We start from the raw sequence: 23255 nt of genomic DNA on the forward strand, positions 1-23255 counted from the left end.
TTTCTCTCCTATCTTCCCCTCTCTCTTTTCTCTGGTCTCCGTTCCTAATTTCTCTCTCTGCGTGTCCATTCCCTGCTGTGTTTTTCCCATAAGACTTCACCACTTAACACTATAGATTTGACTTTTTTATTGTCTGGCTTCTTCTTATAGAATGTAATCTCCTGGAGACAGAATTTTCTCTATTTTGTTCCATGCCAAATCCAAGTTCCTGGAAAGTTTGGGGGGGCACAGAGTAGGTGCTCAATAAATAGAGAAGGAACGAAGGGAGGAACACATGAATGATTCCGTCCCTCTCCGGCTTTCTCAGGCCTGTCTCACTCTCTACTTCCTCCCTAGGTTTTTCTCTGTCCTCATTTCTGCCTGCCTTCCTCTGTTTCTCCCTTCTTCCCCTCTTCTTCCCTTCTTCTCTCTGCATAAACCCTCTCCTTCGTTTTCTCTCAGTCCTAGTGTTTGGCTGGCTTCCTCCATCTTTTCATAATTTATGGGTCTGGGCTTTCCGTGCCTCGGGAGACGCCGCACCTGGCGTCCTTTGTCAGTCCTTGGTCTCTGTTCTGGGGAGCCCCGTGTCTCCCTTGCCAGGTGCCGCGGTCTCAGCCCCTAATCCGGATTGTCTAGGCCAATTTAGCTTCCAAAATCCTGACTGCATGCCCGAGCCCGGAAATCCCTTCTTCTGCACACTCCAGAGCCCGGGGACTCCGGGGTCTCCTTAGAGGCAACCTAGATTTGGGCAGGAGATTTGCAGTCCGCCACGGTGGGGCTGAGCCTTGCAGATAAACGCTCTCGAGTGGCCCAAATCTTGGTGTCTAGCCTGGGCCTCCGTGTCCTGGCGGTGACCCTGGGCACCTACTGTGTGCCAGGAGACAGATTCCCCTTGGAGGGGAGTGTTCCATTCTCCAACTCCCCTCAGCCTTGAGGAATGCCGTTAGCAATCCCTTTTGTAATTTTAATCCTTCAACAAACATTTATTGAGTATCTACTAAGTGCCAGCCACAGTTGCTGCCCTGCTGGAGCTTACCTTCTGGAGTGTGTGTGGGGAGTGAAGTGTATAACCAACCACAGAAAAACGAATTTATAATTCCAGGGAACATAAGGATTATGGATAAAGCAAATTAACATTTTATGGATGCCCAGAACATTTATGGAGTTCTTGCTCTAGACCCAGCATGGCCAGAGCTTCTAAAAGTCCCTGACAGTGAAGGAGGAGGGAGGACCCACAAGTGAATGTACTCCGGCCCGGGTCACCAAGAGATATCCCAGAGGTGACAGTTTTCGTCCCCAAAGAGTAGGTGCCCTCGTGACAGCTCAGAGAGTCTTCAGGCCAGGAGTCGGTCTCCCCACAGCTTGGAGAGTGGTGGCAGGAAGCTCCCGTTTGCTGCAGTTTTCTTAAGGTTCTTGGGTGAGGAGGGAGAGAGGGAGCCAGGCTGGGAAGGGGGAAAGGGGCATGTACAGAGTGTCAGTATGGCCACCACAAGCTTAAGTTTCCCCGCTCCACACCCGCTGGCCCAAGTGCCCGGACTTTCGGGCGCCGAGGCCGGTTTCAGTTCTGTCCTCTTCTGCTCTGGGACTGAGGAGCGCGCTCCCCATTTAAAAAGCCTCTGGCATCCTTCCTAAATTTAATGAAAATGTGGGGCCTCCTTTTGCTTTTCTTTCCTTTCTCTTGAGCTCTTAGATTATGAGACATGACCTGCTTTATTTTAAATGGATTTTAATTTTTTTCAATAGAGAACAGAATAGCTTTGGGATGTATGGTTTTTTTAAAAAATATTTTATTTATTTACTTGACAGAGAGAGATTCCAAGTAGGCAGAGAGGCAGGCAGAGAGAGAGGGGGGAAGCAGGCTCCCTGCCTAGCAGAGAGCCCGATGCAGGGCTCCATCCCAGCACCCTGAGATCATGACCTGAGCCAAACGAAGGCAGAGGCTTAAACCACTGAGCCAGCCAGGCGCCCCAAGTATGGGCTTAAAAAAAAAAAAAAGATTTTATTTATTTATTTGACAGAGAATGACAATGAAAGAGGGAACACTAGCAGTTCTGTTAGGCATCCTCATTAAAGGAAATTTAGAGATATTTGAAAAAAAAAAAAAGGCAGGTTTAAAAAGCATTTCAGGGGCACCTGGGTGGCTCAGTTGGTTAAGCTCTTGATCTCAGCTCAGGTCTTGCTGTCAAGGTCCTGAGTTCAAGCCTCTCACTGGGCTCCATGCTAGGCATGGAACCTACGTTTTTGTTTTTTTTTTAAGATTTTATTTATTTATTTATTTGACAGACAGAGATCACAAGTAGGCAAAGAGACAGGCAGAGATGCAGGCAGAGAGAGAAGGGGAAGCAGGCTCCCCGCTGAGAAGAGAAGAGAGCCTGATGCGGGGCTGGATCCCTGGACCAGAGATCATGATCTGAGCTGAAGGCAGAGGCTTTAATCCACTGAGCCACCTAGGTGCCCGGAACCTACTTTTAAAAAAATTAGAGAGGCACCTGTGTGGCTCAGCCGTTAAGCTTCTGCCTTTGCTGAGCTTTGTTAAGCTTTGCCTTTGCTGAGCAGGGAGCCTGCTTCTCCCTCTCCCACTCTTCCTGCTTGTGTTCCTGCTCTCACCATCTCTTTCTCTGTCAAATAAATAAATAAAATCTTTAAAACAAAATAAAATTAAAAAGATAGAAAAGCATTACATTATAGAAACTCAATATTAAATAAGAATGGAAAAAAGAACTAAGACTCAGGAATCTAAATCTGAGACCTACTGTCCAATGCACTGGCTTTGCCACCTCAGAAAATTGTCTTAACCTCTCTGGGTCTCTGAGTTCTTGCTCCTATGAGATGGTAATGCCGTCTCTTCTTCCTTCTTCTAGTTCCCTAGTGTTGTTTCTTCCAAAAAAAAAAAAAAAAGGAGTTTGAGAGTATTTGGTAGTTTGGAAATGAATATAAAATATTAAGGGGTGTATCAAAGACTCGGATCCTTAGGGCCAGAAGCACCAAGGAGGCTTTAAAGGAGGTCTGTGAGCAAGACTTTGGCTTCACTTTGCAACACCGAATAGTATTTTTAAATTATTTTATTTTATTTTTAGAGAGGGGGAGGGTCAGAGGGACGCAGAGCTAGAGAATATTTAGTAGGCTCCACGCCCAGCCCGAAGCGGAAGAGGGACTCAATCTCAGGACCCTGTGATCAAGACCTGAGCCTAAATCAAGAGTCCCAGGCTTAACCAAGTGAGCCCCCCAGACACCCTATGTAATAGTATTTTTAAAAACAAGACAGAATAAAAAAGCGTCACTGCCTTCTCTCCTCACATCTGCCAGCGGGAGGCTGATAATCACTTCCTGGGGTGCTGAGCTCATTTGGGTGGTAGGGGGAGGGTGTCTCTATGTCCTCGATACCCCCAACCCCACCCCACAAAGAATTCTGGGTGTTGAAACGCCAGGTACAAGGAGGGAAAAAAGGTCTACGTAGTCTAGCAGCTTAACTTAATTCATTCTCCAACTTCGTGTCAGCGGGGACTAGCCCGGCTCCGCAATTTGGTTCTCCCAGCTCCGCCCAAGGCGGGGGTGGCACAGGGGGCAGGGTGGGTCGCGCGAGTGAGGATTAGGAGTGGCAGAGAAGGACTGCTCGGCCGGGTGGGGGAATTCGAGGGCCGTGTGGGGACCAGACCCAGCCTACGTTCAGTGCGGGTCACTCTGCATGTCTGTCATGAGCCCTTGCGCCCAAGTCCGCAGAGAAGAGTCTACATCTCGAAGAATTCGTTACGAAAGACTTCCTAGTCCCTAGGAGGGACTTCCTAGTCCCCTCTCTGGTTCTCTCTCTTCCTGGGGGTCTCTTGTTCCGATTTTAAGACTTTGCGAGCCCCGTGTTTTTCCAGGCGTTGTTGGCTTTTTTAAGGCGGCCACGGAGGCTGATTTCCGCATGCTGCCGAATGGCTTTACCAACCCAAATCTGAGATTCTGACACCTAAGGTTGGGCTGCGTTTACAATAAGCTGGCTCGGGTCCCGCCAGGAAATCCGGTTACCCCGCGAGGGGAGACCCTGGCTGGTGTCTCCGTGGTTTCCATCGTCCACAGTTTATTAACTCTTTTGTTCAGGGAACTAGAGTTCAGATTCCTCTGTACACCAAGTCCACTCTACAGTTGCGATTTTACTAGGGTATGGACCAGCGCAAGTCCCCAAGGCCTTAAGGGAGCAAGAAAATGCAATTTATTCTTGTATCCTGCGGAGGTTTTTTTTAAAAAAGTGTGCAATGCGTCTAAGTAATTCTTATTTCTAAAATTTCATACCGTGACTCTTCATTAGACCAGGCCCTTAGTAAAAAGAGATAAAAGATTTTTACAGTATTAAATTTTCCCTGTTGACTATGGGAAAGAAAAGAGGAAAGAGGCCGTGAGTGGGGTTGGGCCACCATCCCAGGCCAGCCCAGGGACATGTCCTTAAAAATAGCCAAGAATCCGAACCTCAAAGCACCCCCCCATCCCCCCCCCCCCCCCCCCCCCCCCGCGCGCGCGCTTCCCAGCGGCCTCCTGAGCGAGAGAGAAGCCTGGGAACTTAGCGGCAGCCGATAAACCTCCTCCAGCCGGCGGGCCAGGGAGGCCTTGAAATGCTCCGTGCTCCTGGCAACAGCTCGGCAGACGCGGGGGCTACTGCCTTGCCCTAGCGAGGGAGGGGGCCGACCGAAAGACGGAGGGAGGGAGTGAGGGAAAATCAAACACCCGAAAAGAACAGACCGCTCGTTATTCACCTTTTGGACGGTCTTTTAGCTAAACGCTTTGGGAAGAAAGTTGGGGCGCTGGGCCCAGAGATAAGAGCCACAAGAAAGAGACACAAATTTCTCTATCCCAGGCGAATTCCTAGAAGGAGTGAATCTCCCAAGGCTCCCAGGCCTCAGCCCACCTGAACTGCTCCAGAGTGGGGCGTGGATAAAAGGGCTCTGTCGGGTCCCTTGCCAGAGGAGGACTCCCGGTGAATCCGGGGTTCCTAGCAAGCGAGCACATAGAAAAACCAGGCTCTTCCATCTGGGGTCTCACAACAGCCACTTAGAGCAGGCAGGGCCTGTTCTGCGCCCCCCCCCCCCCAACACCCCTCCACGGAGGAGGAGACTGAAGTTCCGGGAGGCCTTGTGTGGGGGCAGTAGACGGGGGGAGGCTTGTCCCAGGGCACCCAGCTAAAGCGAACCTCAGCACACAAGCTCTCCAGCCGCGGGCCATCCCGCACTGCTAGTAGAAGCCCGCCTGGGAGTGGTCTGTGTCCTTGGCTTTGGTGAGGACGCTTGGATGGCCGCTCCATCAGATGCTAAGCCCCAAGCCCTTGGCGTGTTACTAAGAAAATCCTCAGGACACAGGCTCAGCTCTGAGGGTCTCCGGTGGAAGGCGGATCTGTGACCTAGGGCTTCGCTGGAGCCACAAATCCCCACCGAAAACAGAGAGGCTAGAACATCTTGCCGCTTGTCCAAGCCCACACGTTTAATTCTCCAGAAAGCCCTCATAGGCCAATGGGGATATCCTTTTAGACCAAGCAGGGGTCGCGTACCCTTAGCCGCCATTCCTCTGAAAGTGCGCCTGCTGAGTGTCTCCACAAACATCTCCAGCCTCCACGGTCCCCAGGACCCCCTCCCTCTTAAGTTCCTAGACTTCTGGGATCTGCCAGCGCCAAAATCTGCAGAGGCGCTGGCGAGGAGTTGAAGGAAGCTGGAGCAGGGTCCCTAAACAGACCGTCCCAAATTTCCGGGGCGCAAAGGGGCCTAGGCGAGCAGGTGCCTGGGGGCCCGGTGGGGCGGCGAGGGTGCGTCCAGCCCCGACGCAGAACTTCGGCAGCTCCGCGGGGCGCACCTCAGTTTTCTCTCCTGCCCCCGGGCCCCTCTGATCCTCCGCACATTTCGCTCAGGGAAAAGAACTCCCCCGCGCAGCCGCGATCAGTCCTTCCTCCGGGATTTTCCTGAGAATCCCCACGAGTTGGCCACGATCCCTTTGGGGTTTTCCTTCCAATCAGCCCCGCGTCCTAGTCTTGTCCTCTGCGCCCGGGTTGCCCTCGAGCAGGCCAGGACCACTGCTGATTACCAACAGCGGAAGCTGGCGTAACCCCTTACCCTTCCTTCGCAGCGGCACGGGTTTCGTGAAGGGTGGTATTCTGGCCCCCTCCCGACCCCTCCAATCCGGTATGAAAAACCTGCTCTTGAGAGAAAATTCGGCTTTAGGGGAGGAAAAAAAAGTTTAACCGAAAGCGTGAGAGCCACCGGCCGGCTGTTATCTGGGGCTGAAGGCTGCGGTAATCGATGGGTTATTTTTACGCGGTAATAGGGCCCTGTGATTGCTCTATTAACCTTTAGACCTGTCTGAGGGACTCTCCGGCTCGCAGCCCCGCTGCGCGGGGGCCTCTAGGCACTGACGCTGACTCCAGACTCAGGCCTACCACCCTTCCCGCCCCCAACTCTGGGTGTGTTGGGGCAGGGGGGTGCTGAGCTGACTGGAAGACTCCTGGTTTCCTGGGGGACTGCCAAGCTCCCCAAGCCCCCGCCACGTCCTTTGGATTGGTGCAGCCGCGCGGCAGGCTGCAGGGAAAACGGAAAGATCAAACTGAGAGGGGGTAGGAGATGGGAAGCGTCGACAGGAAAGGGTGCACGTTTTGCATAGATACATAAAATTGAGGGCTGGAAAGGCCGCCTCGCGGAGAAGGCGAAAGGGAAGCTTCCGTCACTGCGTTCTGACTTGAGTGGGCCAGTCCCAGATTTTGTGTCTTTTCCCCTCACAGTCCGAGGCTAGCAGGATCCCCGCCTTCCACCACCTCCCGGAGACTCGTAGCCAGCCGGGCTCTCCTGGTGACCCGGAGCTCTACAGCCGATTAGGGGTCTCTCTCAAGAGGTCACCTTTCCTTCTACCAGCCCCGCCCCTTGTCCCGCGAGTCTAGGGCTGCGGCGAGACCCGGACCACCCGGAGGCGCGGGTGGGGGATGGGGTGGAGGGAGGAGGTAGGAGAAGGGAGCTCCTGAATAAAGCTGACCCTGGACAAAACTGCAAACCGAATCGACCTCAGGCACGGCGGTGGGTGAAGCCCCGCGCCCCGGCAGTAGCGCTTTAGCATTTTCCGAGATCCGTGCGCCTGGACTTTGCCTGCTGGGGGAGTTTTTTGTACAGCCCCGCAGCCCGGCTACGAGCGGAGGTGCAGCCTCTGCGGCGCACCCCCGCCCCCCGCCCTTGCACGTGACTCCCACAGGCCAGTCAGCGCCCGGGAACGCGAGCGCAGGGGCGAGGGGACCCGCGCTGGGAGCTGGGGGAAGCGGAGGCGGCCGGCACAGTGGCTGCGAGAAGCACCGCTGCTGCCGTAGCTCCCGGGGCGCCCAGGGGAGCGCGCGCCCGCCCTCCAGGAAGCTCAAGTCCCGGCAGGTACGGCTTTTTCTTCCGTCGCCATGCTCTCTCCCGCAGTCCGCGAATCCAGGGCTCCTCTGCGCTGTTTGCCTGGGAGTAGAGAGGTAACTGGTGGATGGAAAGGAGACCTGGGTCACCCCCTTCGCCCCCCAATTGGTCAAAGACTGCTCAACTTCGGGCATTGGCTTAATAGAGTCTTTAAATCAAAGTAAGATTTGGAGGGAAAGCGAAGAGGGATATTCGAAGTGCTTTTGGGTGTGTGTGTGTGTGTGTGTGTGTGAACTTGAACGTTTTTAATCCCCGCCCCCGCGTGTATATTCTCCAGCCCTTGTTTCTGCACCTCCCAGGCAGGTCCTGGATGGGGATGATGGCCGTGCGAAATCACACTGACCAACTGACTCGGGACAGGCCGCACGGAGGGGCTCAGACCGAGCTGCGTGGCCCGTCGGGACTCCCGGGACTCAAGAGACTCAAGAGTGGTGGTGGGAGGCAGCGCGACTGGGCCTCGGGCCCCAGGGAGGCGCTTCCAACTCGGGAACGGCTACTGAGCGCCTGGACCTTTTATGCCCTTCTGGTCAGCCTCCTAGCCCTCCTGACTGGGGTCCAGGGAGTCAAACACCACCCACGAAGCTAACAACCTCACCCACTCACACTACTTCTGGGCGAAAGTAGCCGAGGGCCGGAACCCGGGAGGAAAGCAGTGACGTCCCTCCTCCAGCCACGGCTATCTGCCGTGTCCCTTAGCTTTGAGCTGGGGGTCAGGGGGTCCTTCAGGGAGAGCAGGATGCCTGGGTGGTAAACTGCCACTAGGCTGAGGGAAAGAAGAGGCCTTTCGGTTGGGAAACGGTGGAGAGGGACCCAGGGCTGGTAGCTTTTGGGGCAGCTCGGTGGCCCTGCGGGGGAAGGTTGGGGAAGCGGCGCAGGAGAGTATTTCCTGGGTTCCTCAGAAAAGGAATAGACAGCCTGGAGCTGGTTTCAGGCTTTTAAAGAATTGGGATACCCCCCCACCCCCCACCCAACTTCTGAGTCTCCACCTTCCCCAGCAGCGGCCAATTTTATTATTGCTGGCGAGTGTGGTGCATTCGTGTGTGACAGTTTTCTGCGCAGCAGGCCGAGAACCGAGTCGCGAGCTGAGCTGAAAGAGCTGGAGCGATCTGTATATAGACGGGGACATTAGGGCAAGCTTTCAATCCTCCCGCAATCAGAAATAAATCTGAAACGAGCTGTGAGCTAAATCACTAAGAAAGCATTTCCTGTTTGGTCTGTGAATTTGAGGTGAACTGGAATGCATGGTCAGGAAGGGAAGAAAAACCAGGGAGCAGGCCTGAGCCCCCATGGCGAGGCCCGACCTGCCATTCTCAGTAGCTCGCGCTGCTACCTCCGCGGATGCCTGAACTGAGGCTTAATAATAGAAACAGGCAGAATGATTTCTTGTCTTTCCAGAAAGGTATTGAGGGGTATTTTCTCCACCTTCTGTTGTTCAGTAATCCAACGTCCAGGTAATGTACCAGCCATTTTAAAAAAGGCAGAGCATGTAATAAAGACAAATGCTAGATTTATGGCATTTTTATCACATTTTAAAGCTTGTAAATTAGCATCTGTATGTATATTGGAAGTTGTCTTACAAAATTATAAATCTTCTTTTCCTGCAGTTATGTGAGAAAAAAGTATGATGTTATGTTTTAGAACTGCAGAAGTTGAATATTAGAGAAAATACAATGAAATAGAAAAACTATTTGGTGTAAAAATTAAATACTGAATATTTTATCAAAATAAGCCTATGTATTTACTTATTGAAGCCCAGAGATTCCTATGAGGTACTATTTTCAATATTTTCAAAATGAAGTACCTCATTTTCAAAGAGTGAAGCTAGTGATCTCAGATCAAAATTTTTTCTAACATTTTATTTTTAAGTAATCACTACACCCAACCGTGGGGCTTGAACTCACAACCAGGAGATCAAGAGTCATATCCATGGACTAAGAGGGGTACCCCTCAGATCAAATATTTTTGTATCCACTGTCTAGCTAGACTTCTTACTGGAAAGAAATGTCTAACAAACCAATAATTTGTCATGTAGTTTTGAATTAGCAATAATCGCGCCTCGGATAAACCTCATTGGCTACGATACTGCCACTGCGCAAAGCTGTCGTGTAGTTTTGAAAGCAAATAACAAACCATCTCAGAGTTAACATGTGACTATAGAATACAGTCCTGTTAACTCCATTATCATTAGTGATGTTGCAAAAATGGTTAAAAACATTATATAGTATGTATTAGAAATTCCATTTTCAGAATTTTTTACAATAATTAAGATGCCCATTTATTATAGTATGATTATATCTGAGGCACTGTCTTATGGCACACTAGAAATCTGTAATAAGAATGGCCAACAATTGTATAGAACTTTGTGCCTGTTATAACTTTTATAAAAACCCTGTTGTTATAAGTGCTTTATATATTAATTTATAATCCTCACAATCCTCAAGTGACTCTACAAGATAGATGCCTTTAACATTTGCATTTTTGCACATGAGGAAACTGAGGCACAGAGGTTAAGTAATGTGTCTAAAGTCATCCATTCAGTAAGTGATGGAGCCTGGATTTAGTGTAATAAAGGTCAATTAATGTCTTTAATTCTACTATTGCAATGAAAAAGAAACTACTGCTAAAAGTGACTACCTCGTCTTGAGGAGAAAAGTGGGAGTGTAGCGGTCAGGCTCAAACCCTGGAGGCCCACAGATTCTGTCCCTCACCCCCCTTAATTGTATTTTGATCTTTGACAAGTTTCAAAACTTTCTAATAATGCTTCAGTTCTATCTTTTGTAAATGGAAGTGACACACTTTTCCTTAGTGGAGCTGTGACAATAAGGACCTGGAACAAAGCAGGTGCTTCAGAACGTAAAGCCCTTATTTTCTCAGAAAAAATGGCCTGGGAAAATAAAAACGCAGGATACGAGGATATAACCAAGTCCCATGGATGGTTCTTCCCCCTCAAGCAGTGTCATTGGTGTTCTGATTCCCTACATGGGGGAACCAGGGATTCTATATGGAAAAACCCATTCAGTAAAAATCCAAATGGCCCAGGGAGTAGTTCTGTAAAGTGAACTTGGACATTCCTTTCACTTTTCTGGTTTTGAAACCCAATCTGCAACATTGCTAAAATATAATTATTTGCAGGAAAAATATCTCGTCTGATTTGACTTCCACATGGTAAAGTGTGTGGATGGATAAGAATTTTCACAGTCCTTTTCACAGAAATTCACCAGACACTGTACTCATGTATAAACATTTAGACTCTACCTCTACTTAAAAAAAAAATTACAAACAAAATTTTCCTCGGTTGCTGGTTTTTATAGTTTGTCTTTGTCCTTCACGGGCAATCTGAAGTTTTTTCACAGCCTGGGACACTTGGGGTTAGGTGGGATATTTCTTGGGTCCCAGGCACTGCCCTGGAAACCGGAAACCCTTGAACTTAGAAAATACTGTGACAAGAATATGCTTGAAAAATAAGGCAAAATTAAAGTCGTTCCTGACAAGCAATACCAAAAAAAAAAAAAACCCCAAAAACAAACAAACAAACAAAAAACCAAACAAACCAACCAAACAAACAAACAAAAAACCTGGGTCACTACCCATAATTATATGCCCAATAACCGTGAAGCCCCATGTCCCTAAAACTGCCCTCTCTAGGCTTTCGCGAAGCAGCCAGACCCCCGGGCCTCCGCACGACAAAGACTGAAGCTTCTTTAGGAGCCGCAGGCGGCTTCTTCTTCTTCTTCGAGAGTGACATTTTCTTGGGCTAACAGTTCCAGAGAAGCAACCTCGAGCATAGAGAGGCTCCTGATGAACTTCCTCTTTTTGTTGTTCCCCTTTTAGGACCTGTAGAAGGACGCAGCCGGTCCCTCTGCGTTGGAACCAGCCTATTGCACCCAACGCCGGAGTCTGCGGGTGTCCTGAGGACTGTGCGCGGCGACGGCCACCGGCGTGACCCGAAGGCCGGTGCCCCACGCAGGCGCCCAGGCACCACCCCGCGTCTTCTGCCACTCGTAGGCGCTCGGGACCTCTAGGCCCAGGGGTAGATTCAGCCCCTCCTCCATCCAGCACCTCCAGGAAGAACCAAAATTTCAATTTGGGATTTTCCTTTAAACAAGAGCCTAGAGTCTTTTTTGCTCGATGCTGGATTTAATACGTGTATATTTTTGAGAGATTTCTTTTTCTTTACTTTTGCTTTTTGATCCGCGTTTATGTGACAGACTCTCACCTGTACATTATTATTGTTTTTTCCATCATTATTATTATTGTCTCCCCCTGCATTGCGCCTTGACCGCGAGTGACGGGACTCCGAAGCGGAGAGCTCTCGGGGGCGATGTACCAGAGCTTGGCCATGGCGGCCAACCACGGCCCCCCTCCCGGGGCCTACGAGGCGGGCGGCCCCGGCGCCTTCATGCACAGCGCGGGCGCTGCGTCCTCGCCAGTCTACGTGCCCACGCCGCGGGTGCCCTCGTCTGTGCTGGGCCTGTCTTATCTCCAGGGCGGAGGCGGGGGCGCCGCGTCCGGAGCCACCTCCGGCGGCAGCTCCGGTGGGGCCCCGTCGGGTGCTGGGCCCGGAACCCAGCAGGGCAGCCCGGGCTGGAGCCAGGCGGGAGCCGAGGGAGCCGCCTACACCCCCCCGCCGGTGTCGCCGCGCTTCTCCTTCCCGGGAACCACTGGGTCCCTGGCGGCCGCCGCCGCCGCCGCCGCGGCCCGGGAAGCCGCGGCCTACAGCAGTGGTGGCGGAGCGGCGGGTGCGGGCCTGACGGGCCGCGAGCAGTACGGGCGTGCGGGCTTCGCAGGCTCCTACTCCAGCCCCTACCCCGCCTACATGGCCGACGTGGGCGCGTCCTGGGCCGCGGCCGCGGCCGCCTCCGCCGGTCCCTTCGACAGCCCGGTTCTGCACAGCTTGCCCGGCAGGGCCAACCCCGCTGCCCGACACCCCAATCTCGGTGAGTACTGAGCGCAAGCACCCGGGCTGGGTCCTGGAGCAGGCTGTCGTGAGCACTGTTGGGACATTTAATTTTTCACAAGTGTCGTGTGGGGTGGCGGGCGGCAGGGAAGGGACAGAACGCGTGCGTTTCCAAGGAAGACAGAAGCTGGAGGCTCCGAACGCTGGCGGCGGTGAAAGTCAGAGCCCCAGAGAACCCAGATTCTGTTAGGCGGGAGCGAGCCTACTCTCTGGTGCTTTTCTGAAAGAGAGAGGACTGCAGGGTGGCAGGGTCTGAGTGTGTCTCCGTTAAGCCCCAAACGTCGGGTTTGTGTGACCCCGCCATGCCCATCTATAGGTGACTGCGGGAGGGTGACAAGCTCACTGGAGAGCTGGGAGGGGCAGCTCCGGGAGCCCTTGGTGGCAGCGTTAGCGATCGCGGGGTTTCTGCTCCCATTTCCTCTGGCCCTCCCTTGGTGTCCTCAGCAGGGAACTGATTACATTGGCGAGGGCCCAAGATCTTTTGGGCCATTTGGCGGCCCAGTTGGAGGATCCTTCCGAGTGGCAGATGATTCTCCTGTCGGGATTTCACACCTGGTACAAAGGAGGGACTGGAGCAATGGAGATGGGTTGAACTGGGGCTGGCCCCTTGTGGGTGCCCCGGGGCCAGAGCGCACTGCGCCCTGCGCGGGTCTGCGGTGGCAGGTGTGGGGGATGTATTGAAAGCGCTTACCTGGTCAGCGTCCAGGGGAGCCACGGGAAGCCCAGAAGGGCTTCTCTATAATACCTGACTTAAATGGAGATTATGCAGCAGTTTCCCTAAACTGAGCGTCCTCTTGTCCTGAGGGCTGAGGTTAGAATTAACAATCCTAATGGGCACCATTGAATATTTCCTGTGAAATGGCAAAACTGGGAACTTACGGCAAACGTGGGCACTCTGGATCCGATTTACAGACTGAACAAAATGAAGTCTGAGAAAGGGTCTGCTTGCTTTGGAAAGGCAAAGTAAAGGAAGTAGGAACCACTAGTTCAAAATGCAGACGACCTATGGCCTGTGGAATTTCAGGGAGGACCAGGATTGGGTTTGGTTGGAGATGGTTTTTGCGGGGGAGGGGAAGCCCAGACCTGAGAAACAAAGTTAACATTTATTGACTACCTACTAAGTGCTAAATCCTTTCACATTTGTTCTCACTTTGAAGAGTAAAGCTTGTCCCTCCCAGGTTTCCAGTCTTAGGGTGGCTCTGAGAAGGGCCCTGGCTTTGAAGAGCTTTTAAATTATCCTCTGACCCTGGGTGGCCAGGGAAGGTCCCCAGGGGGGTCCAGCCAAATACACATCCCAGGTAAACTGATTAACCGTGGAAGTGGCGCCGGGGCTGGGTCTGTGGCTCCTAGTTTCCCCCTCCCCTTCTCAGGGGAGCCAGACGGCACCCCCCAGGGGAGGAGGGGCAACTGGCTCCGGAGCCTCTCCTAGGGCCTGAGCCAGATAGCTTGCTTGAAGCATCTCCATACAATGGCAGCTGGGAGTGGGTAGTTGGGTGTGTGTGTTGGGGGGTGGGGGCGTGAGCGTTGTCTCTGTTTTCTCAGAACTCTCCGTTGCCTCTAGAACTCTCTCTCTGGACATTATGTTTTAAATTAGGGAGAAATGGCCCCAGAGTTCCACTTCTTTTAACTTGTGGTGAGAGTGGAAAGGTTGCTTCCTAACCCCTGTAACCTGCAATGAGAATTTGGTGTTTGGTTAGGGAAAAAAAAGTTCAAAGTCCAAAAATGGAGCATATGCTTTTCTGGTCATCAGAATTACAACCACAACAATGTTTAAAAAAAAAAAAATGATGGGGGCGCCTGGGTGGCTCAGTGGTTTAAGCCTCTGCCTTCAGCTCAGGTCATGCTCAGGGTCCTGGGATGGAGCCCCGCATCAGGCTCTCTGCTCAGTGAGGAGCCTGTTTCTCCCTCTCTCTCTGCCTGCCTCTCTGCCTACTTGTGACCTCTCTCTCTGTCAAATAAATAAATAAAATATAAAAAAAAATGCTGGGTGAGTGCACACAGTATTTAAATTCTAAAATGTAACCCATACTATTTAGGAGGATGCTGGAGTAAGTAATGTTTCCCAAATTTCAGGGTCAACAGATGACAAGCTAACCTCCAAGGGGCACCTCCTCGCTGAGAAGTGTGGCCTGTCTCCCCACTACGCTGCTCTGTTCCACTAGTTCAGGAAGTCCCACCTGGCGTAGCAGCTGGATTATCTCCTCTATACAGAGCCAAGTGTGTTAAATGGTCTTCGTGAAAGCTTCCATGTTATCTTTGTGAGAGAACGTGAGACATGTGGAACCTGTTGGCATTCCCATCCTCAGCATGTTCTGTAGGTGGCACTTACCTAAAAGCAAGTTAATTTCAAAAACAGTCCATGTAAATAAATACATCTTTTTAATCTTTTCATCCTATCCCATGACCCCTCCTATAAATGCCTCTAACTTTATTAAGGACCAGCCTCGACATATTAGTTGATGCTGAGGGGTAGAAACATGATGACAAGTGATTACTGATTCCATGATATTTATTGAGAGCCTGTTGTTTGGAGTTGCCACTGGGCCCCCAGATGGCAAGACAGTATGGTAGTATGACAGGCAAACGATCATTCAGTCCCGGTAACCCTGTGATCTTGGGCAAATTACTTACCTCTCAGTCTCCCCTCTTTTTCTGTGAAATAGGATAATCCTAACTACTTTCAGTGTTGTCTTGTATTAGAAAAATAAGGCAGTGTTTGCGAAGTAGTTGGTTTTGGCCCATAAAAGATGGCTATTTTGTTAAGCAGCTACTCACGATCATGTAGAGTGACCTATTTTTTCTGATTTTCTCAGGACTGAGGGGTTTCCCAGGACTTGGGATTTTTAGTGCTAAACCTAGGGCAGTCCCCAATACACAGGGATGGTTGGTGACTCTAAACAGACATGAAAATGGATAAATGACCCAGTAGCATGCTGCAGTAATGAGCTAAGAGGAAAAGAGAGAAAACAGAAGTGGTTCTTTCTTCTGTCTAGGAATCTCGAAGTCTTCACCTAAGTGGTGTCATCTGCATTTGGTCTGGAAGGGTAAGTAGCAGGAGTTGGCCAGGAAAAGCATAGCACCTACAATTTAAAAAAAAAAAAAAAAAAAAGAAAAAGACAGGAAAAGTTAAACTCTCATTTGCCATCACCTTTTGTTGTACTGTGAAATGATACAACACAGCTTGGCTTTCATGTAAATAAGATATTTACAGCCATAGGTAAAATCACACAGACTAACACACCTCAGAAACTAGTTTCAATTTCAGTGAGAAGAAAGAAGAGAACAGCTTTATTTTTTATGAAGTATTAACTGCCTTGTTTTTAACAATAGTTAATATCTTGCCAGAGTTTGTATGTTAGTTATTGGAAAAGACAAAAATCAAAGTACGAGAAGCTAACAAGGGCCTCTGTAAAGCCGTGCACTTAGGTTGGAAGGAGTTATTCCACTTTGACCGCAATGTATATGAACTTAAGTTCATTCCAAGTTCAATATGAGCCTGACCCTGAAACAACCGTTGACATCATTAATTAGGCTGCATTAATGGAATTATGTGACCTTACTGAGGGCAGGTAGAGTCTTAGTCATATTTAAGTGCCAGGCACATGCTGGGCACTTGGCAAATATTTGAGTAGAGATCTAGGAGGTAATTGCCACAGTACTCTGCCCAGGTCAAAACACACAGAGTGGCTGCTTCAGAGGCCCACTGGGGATCCTGGGGACAGAGGGAGCAGGGTGGGAGAGGATTCTGGAACCCTTGAGAAACCACCAAAGTTGTTTTAGGTCAGTTAAGAGGGAGAGAGAGAATGACTGTGTAAAAATAACTGATGCAGCGCCTGGGTGGCTCAGTAGGTTAAGCATCCGACTCTTGGTTTTAGCTCAGATCATGGTATCAGGGTCATGAGATTGAGCCCCATGTCCAGCTCTGAGCTCAGTGAGGTGTCTGATGGAAAATCCCTCTTCCTCTCCTTCTGCCCTTCTCTCTCAAATCAATCAATCAATCAATCAATCTTTAAAAAAAAAAAAAAACCTGAAAGGCAAAAGCCTACATCCTTTCAACGTTGTGTTGCTCCAGGTGAGCGAACATTAGGTTTGGCAAGAACGCTTTCTCATACATGATTGTAGTTGTTGAGATGGAATATGGAATGTGGCTTCTCTTAAGAATAACCCCCTGGGGGGCGCCTGGGGGGCTCAGTGGGTTAAAGCCTCTGCCTTCGGCTCAGGTCATGATCCCAGGGTCCTGGGAATGAGCCCCTCATCAGGCTCTCTGCTCAGCAGGGAGCCTGCTTCCACCTCTCTCTCTGCCTGCCTCTCTGCCTACTTGTGATCTCTGCCTGTCAAATAAATAAATAAAATCTTTAAAAAAAAAAAAAAAAGAATAACCCCCTGGGCACTGAGAGTGCTTAAGGGGATGTGGGTTACCCTCTGCCCGAGGAGCTGGGCAGGGAATTCTTGCATTTCAAGGGCTAGAGCCTATGTTTGTATGCACAGGAGATAGCTAATGGGAGGTAGGAGAGCTGTGTCTCCTTGTGAAGGAACCAATCAGAGTGGTTACAAAGGTATATCAGTTTGTCAAAACTCGTGGAAATGTACTTTTAAAACAGGAGTCTTTGGCTGTATGTACGTTATAGCACAATAAAGTTGATTTTTGTTTTAATTAGTGCCTGCAAATACTTAAAGCAGAAAAGGAGGCCGTGGAAAATGATGTATACATATGCCATGAAGGAAATAGTATTGTAACAGATGTGACTGGAAAAGCAAAGAAAATACGCTTTATGATGCAATAACAATTCTTGGGTAACAGAGAAACAAGCATTATAATGCTGTCAAAGGATCTCAAATTTTTAAAATAATTTTAAGGGTTGATTTAAAAAAAAAACACACACAGTCAAATACATGTATATTACCCAGTGTCAGCGGGTGATCTCTTTAAAAGCTTTGCTTCATTCGTGGGGTCATGAGAGTTTGTTTATGGTAGAGGTCAGTGGAAAACTCAAGTGTTTTCTGGGTCTTTGGGGGAACTGCTTATCAATGAAACCGTTTTCTTTCAGAGCCAGTTCATTTATATAGGGAACTTTGCAAGATCAGCTCTGAAGTAGCTTGTTTGGCTAGAGAATGATTTGTCAGTCTCCGAGAAAACCAAAGTTGTTTGACTTTCCGGTTACCACCCTGAGCAGGTCAGTCAGAGCTGGGGCTGGTCTGTGGTGCTAGATTGAGAACCAATGAAGTGGGGCAGGCGTGTGCGGGGTGGCCAGGGGTGTGTCACTGCTCCCAGTGAGATCTGTCACCAGCCCAATTGTGTCCCATCAAAAGGTCAGGCCACATTTGCTAGGCACTTTCTAAGCACTCAGGTAGAATGATGCATAGGAGACAGTTTTAGATAACACTTTCTTCTATATCCCTTTCCATTTTTTTTTTCTTCTGACTTAAATGAGCTAAGAAAACAAACATACTCTGAGATGTGGGGAAACAGGAACTTTGATACCTGTTGGGAGGAGTGTAAATTGTTACAAACTTTACAGATGGTCCTCGGTGATATCCAAATTATAAAGTGGCTACCCTGGATCCAGAAATTTAACTTCTAGGAATTAATTTTGGCCCAGTTGTGGCCCAGTTTGTAATAACAAAAACTGGGAATAATCTAAATGTTTATTATCAGGGGACTGTTTGTATACACATCAGACATACAATAGGATATCACGTAGGCTTAAAAAATTGGGGCGCCTGGGTGGCTCAGTGGGTTGAAGCCTCTGCCTTTGGCTCAGGTCATGATCCCAGGGTCCTGGGATCGAGCCCCACATCGGGCTCTCTGCTCCGCAGAGAGCCTGCTTCCTCCTCTCTCTCTGCCTGCCTCTCTGCCTAGTCATGATTTCTCTCTGTCAAATAAATAAAATATTTTTTAAAAAATTGAGAAGTTCAGGGGCTCCTGGGTGGCTCAGTCATCAAGCATCTGCCTTCAGCTTAGGTCATGATCACAGGGTCCTGGGAACGAGTCCCTCATCAGGCTTCTTACTAAGTGGGGAGTCTGCTTCTCCCTCTCCCATTCCCCCTGCTTGTGTTCTCTCTCTGTCAAATAAAGAAATAAAATTCTTAGGAAATTCATTATATGATGGTATAGAGTCCTCTCCAAAGATACTTATAAGTACAGGATATGTATATTGCAAGTTACTTGTGTTGAAAGAAAGGAAGGAAGGAAGGAAGGAATGATCAGGGCGCCTGGGTGGTTTATTTGGTTAGGGGTGTGAACTCAGGGTCCTGACTTCAAGTCCTGTGTTGGGCTTATGCTGGAGCCGACTTAAAAATAAAGAAGAAGAGAGAGAGAAGAGTATATGCATTTGAAAATATTTAATTTATCTCTGGAACTACAAGGAATTTGTATTGTCCATTGCCCATGGAGAGGATAACTGGGTAGGTGAGGATAAGGATGGGGAAAACACTTTTACTACATATGCCTTGGAATCTTTTGATTTTTCTTTTTTTTTTTTTTTTAAATATTTATGTATTTTAATTTAGAGGGAGAGCAAACAGCGGGAGGGGCAGAGGCTGAGAGAGAATCTCAAAGGGGAGGGGCCCAGGGAGAGAGAATTTCTTTTTTTTTTAAGATTTTATTTATTTATTTATGTATTTATTTGTCAGAGAGACAGAGAGCACACAAGCAGGCAGAGTGGTCGGCAGAGACAGAGAGAGAAGCAGGCTCCCTGCGAAGCAAGGAGCCTGATCGGGACTTGAACCCGGGACTCCAGGATCATGACCTGAGCTGAAGGCATCGGCTTAACCGACTGAGCCACCCAGGTGTCCTGGGAGACAGAATTTCAAGCAGACTTTATGCAGAGCTGGGAGCCTGGTGTGGGGCTTAATCCCATGACTCTGAGATCATGACCTGAGCCAAAACGAAGCGTCAGACGCTCAACCGCCTGTACCACCCAGGTGGCCCTGTAGAACCTTTTGAACTTTTAAGCAACTCAGCATTTTTAATTTTAATTTTTAAAAAAGATTATTTTTGTATTTATTTATTTGAGAGAGAGTGCAAGCACACGAGAGCACAGGCAGTGAGAGGGAGAAGCAGGCTGCCCATCCAGTAGGGAGCCGGATGCGGGACTCGATCATGACCCAAGTTGAAGGCAGCTGCTTAACCGACTGAGCCACTGAGGCACCCCTTAACCATTTTTTTTTCCCTTAACCATTTTTTTAGTAGTCACTTCTATGCTTCTTTATTAGCCCATTAAATCATAAAATACTTTTAAAATACAAGGAGGTTAAGGTTAAGTTTTATTCAATTTTACTCTTTACCATCTTAGCCATTTTTAAGTTAATAGTTCAGTAGTGTTAAATATATTCATATCTGGGCACCTGGGTGGCTCAGTGGGTTAAAGTCTCTGCTTTTGACTCAGGTCATGATCCCAGAGTCCTGCTCAGCAGGGAGCCTGCTTCCCTTCCTCTCTCTCTGCCTGCCTCTCCGCCTACTTGTAATTTCTGTCTTTCAATTAAATAAATAAATCTTTAAAAATAAATAAATAAATAAATAAATAAATAAATAAATAATTTTCATATCATTGTGAAACGTGTTTCCAGAACTTTTTATTTTGCAAAACTGAAACTCTGTACCAATCAAACAACAGCTCTCTATTTCCTCCTCCCCAACCCGTGGTAACTGCCATTTTAATTTCTGTCTGTGTGAATTTGACTACTTAGGTACCTCATGTAGGTGAAATCATATAGTAGTCATCTTTTCGTAACCGGCTTATTTCACTTAGTTTAATGTTGTCAAGGTTCATCCATATGAACCTTGAGGTAATATGTCATATGACTTCCTTCCTTTCTAACACTGAGTAATACTCTATTGTATGTATATATCGTATTTTTTAAATCCATGCATTCATCATGAATAGTTGAGTTGTTTCCACCTCTTGTGAATAATGCTGCTGGGAAAATTGGTGTGCAAAGGGAACCTTTTGAATTTTGAACTCTATGAATATATTACCAATTAAAAAAACGTATTAAGCCAATTAAGTTATTAAAGAGACATACAGCATTCATGACATAACTTCCTGAAAGTCTCCCTCCCTCTTTTTGTTTAGAACAGGTTTTTATATTTAGAGTTACGGATGCACAGGAAAAGTACTTTGTAGTATAAATTGTTGTTTATTGAATTTAGCTTTTGGTTTTTGCTTATTTAACAGGAGATTGCTTTACCAAGGGGACAAAAAACCCTTATCCTGTGCTGAGTAATGTCTGTGGGTAGCACATCTCAGCAATTGTCAAATTGCTGGCGTTGGGGGCACAGACACAGGTGCCCTTTCCTGGTGTGGCTGTTGTCCCTCAGGTTATACTGGGGCTAGAACCAGAAAAAAAGGCTGTGAAAGGATGATGTTAGAAAAACAAATTATCTTCCGCCAAGGCAAAGTAAGTCTTTTAACCAATTTTTTTCAGCCTGTCTTTTTTTTGTTGTTGTTTTGTTTTTTAAGATTTTATTTACTTATTTGAGAAGAGAGTTCGAGCAGGAGCGGGGAAGGGGAGGCAGTGGGGGAGGGAGAAGCAGGCTCTCTCCACTGAGCAAGGAGCCCCATGTGGGGCTTAATGTAGGGCTGAATCCTGGGACGCTGAGATCAGGACCTGAGCCAAAGTCTGCCGCTTAATCGACTGAGCCCCCCAGGAGCCCCTCAGCCTGTCCTTTTAAGGCAATTGAGATGTACCGAATTTAGAGCTGAAGCCTGTTGCAAATGTTGCTGCTTTTGTTTGCATACGGAAGAGGAAGGACTGCGGGTTTTTCCATTGCCTTGCTCTAGAGGCAATTCTTGGAGGCCCCTAGATGCTGCTGCTTTAAGAACTTGAAGGAGCCTTTTTGCCATCTGAAAGTTTTTGTCTGCTGGTGACTTTTTTGATCTGCACATCCTGAATAAGGTGCAGGTGATAAAGCCCTCTCATGGTTTGGGAATAGGTATCACTCCATTCTACTGACTTTCTATGGTCTCATGTAGCATTAGTCCCTGAAGGATAATTTAAACATTTTATTGGCTATTATAGAGCTATTTCTTTGTCTCCTTCTAAAACAAGTAGGGAAGTTAATATGGGTGGGATTATAATAGGAGTAACTTCTGATCTGTTTTAGTTTACGTAAAATACATTTACAAGTTTGGATACGTTCGTGTTGGGAAACTAGCTAACAAGTTTTTAGGGACAGGGGCTTCTATCTTGTGCTATATGTGTGCCTGTATCTTGCTCTCTGTAATGCATTTTATATATAGTAAGTTGGATCCTTTATCAAGGGCCAGTGGGGAAGTTGTCAGGTGATAGGGACTTTTAAGTCCTTCTGGAGAGGCAGATATGATCTCCATTTTGCAGGAGACGTAACTGAGCCTTACCTTACGTCAGAAAGATTAAGTAGTCTGCCCAAGTTCCCAGTAAGCAACAGCTCTGGCTTAGAACTCAGGTTAGGTTCAATTTCCAGGACTTCCATGCTTTTCTTTCATTTACCTCCTTTTGCCTTTGCCAAGCTTAAGATGAGGACGCTTATCCCTTCAGGACCATAAGGTGCAGGGTGGTTGAAAGACTCAAACTTTAGGATTTTTAAAAAAATTTAATTTATTTATTTGACAGACAGACATCACAAGTAGGCAGAGAGGCAGGCAGAGAGGGAGAGAGGGAAGCAGGCTCCCCTGAGCAGAGATCCCAATGTGGGGCTCGATCCTAGGACCCCGAGATCATGACCTGAGCCAAAGGCAGAGGCTTAACCCACTAAGCCACCCAGGTGCCCCTAGGAATTTTTTTTTTTTTTTTTAAGATTTTATTTACTTGAGAGAGAGCATGGGGGAGAGGCAGAAGGAGAGGGAGAAGCACACAGTCTGGTGAGCAGGGAGCCTGCTGCTGACTCTATCCCAGGACCCTGGGATCATGACCTGAGCCTAGGGCAGATGCTTAATGACTGAGCCACCCAGGTGCCCCTTAAGCTTTAGGATTTTCTATTACTTGGTCTCCACCTGCTCCTTTTCCCCAGTGTAGTTTTCCCTCTGTGTTCCTACTTCCCACCAATGCTTCTTCAGGTGCCCTATTCTCTCTAGTGGTCTTCCATCTCATTCTGATTCTGCCCTCCCTGCACTCAGTGAGTAGGACATTAGGAATCCCTACCTTGCTTCAGCTTCCTTTTTAGCCTCCCGATTCTGCTGTGCAGAGAATTAAAGAGAGGCTTCCCAGAATTCAGACCCTCCAAGCTAGAGGATTCTTTGATTCTGGGGGGATTGCTTGCAAAAGAAGGGCAAAACCATATGGCCCTATCAAAAAATCCTTTTCCTAAAACAAACCTAGAACCAGCTTTTCTGTATTCCTTTCCTCTGAAAATTCATATGTATCTGAGGTAGGAGCTGAGAAAGGAGGGGAGAAAAGCATTGTAGTAATTATGGTTTTAATGAAGATGAGAATAGGGGTGTGGATGTGTGGATGAGGATAGTGACTGAGCCCCAATGGAGTTGAGCTGAGCTGAGCACAGAAGCCATGGATGAAAGCTTTCTTGTTTCTGGCAGGGGGCCTATGGTTTTATCTATTACTGCTCTGTAATCAGAATTGAGCCAGGATATTCAAGCCTCTTATCTGAATGAAGGGAATTTGGTTTTCTGGCCTTCAGCATTTTGCAGAAGTCTCCAGATTGACTTCATGGCTCCAAGTTCTTTTTTTCCACCAAAGGAGAAATAAAATCGAGACAGGTAAGCCATTCCATACCTTTAAAATCATGGAAAAGCCTCTGTGAGTGGAACGTGAGGCTGTCTTTCACTGTGCATCGAGAGTCACCGATCTGCTTTGTTTCAGAGGATGAGAAATCAAGGAGATACCACCACAATTTGGTGGATTATTTAAACGGGAGGCTTTGGGATTCCCTCATTGCAGATCTTCAAATGGAATTTGATTCTTAAATTACTTTTGTAACCTTC

At 48.3% G+C, this 23255-nt stretch overlaps 1 protein-coding gene and 1 non-coding gene across 8 annotated transcripts in view; one reads left to right on the forward strand and one right to left on the reverse strand.

The window, feature by feature from the left end:
• The window catches only part of GATA4 (GATA binding protein 4), an 83425-nt gene that overhangs the window by 20917 nt on the left and 39253 nt on the right, over positions 1 to 23255 (forward strand). For 3 of the 7 annotated variants that reach the window (XM_045988160.1, XM_045988151.1, XM_045988184.1), the window contains one exon: positions 11211 to 12316. In XM_045988160.1, the coding sequence (XP_045844116.1) occupies positions 11701 to 12316 (616 nt within the window). In that variant the 5' untranslated portion in view covers positions 11211 to 11700. Of the gene's footprint in view, positions 1 to 7198; positions 7436 to 7724; positions 7906 to 11210; positions 12317 to 23255 lie in introns of those variants that run through there. The other 4 variants (XM_045988142.1, XM_045988192.1, XM_045988168.1 and 1 more) reach the window with 3 other exon arrangements.
• LOC123937655 lies at positions 9333 to 9479 on the reverse strand. Its single transcript, XR_006817513.1, has one exon. It is a non-coding gene; the product is annotated as a U4 spliceosomal RNA (small nuclear RNA).

Source organism: Meles meles, chromosome 2 (assembly GCF_922984935.1).
Source record: "Meles meles chromosome 2, mMelMel3.1 paternal haplotype, whole genome shotgun sequence".
Taxonomy (NCBI): Eukaryota; Metazoa; Chordata; class Mammalia; order Carnivora; family Mustelidae; genus Meles; species Meles meles.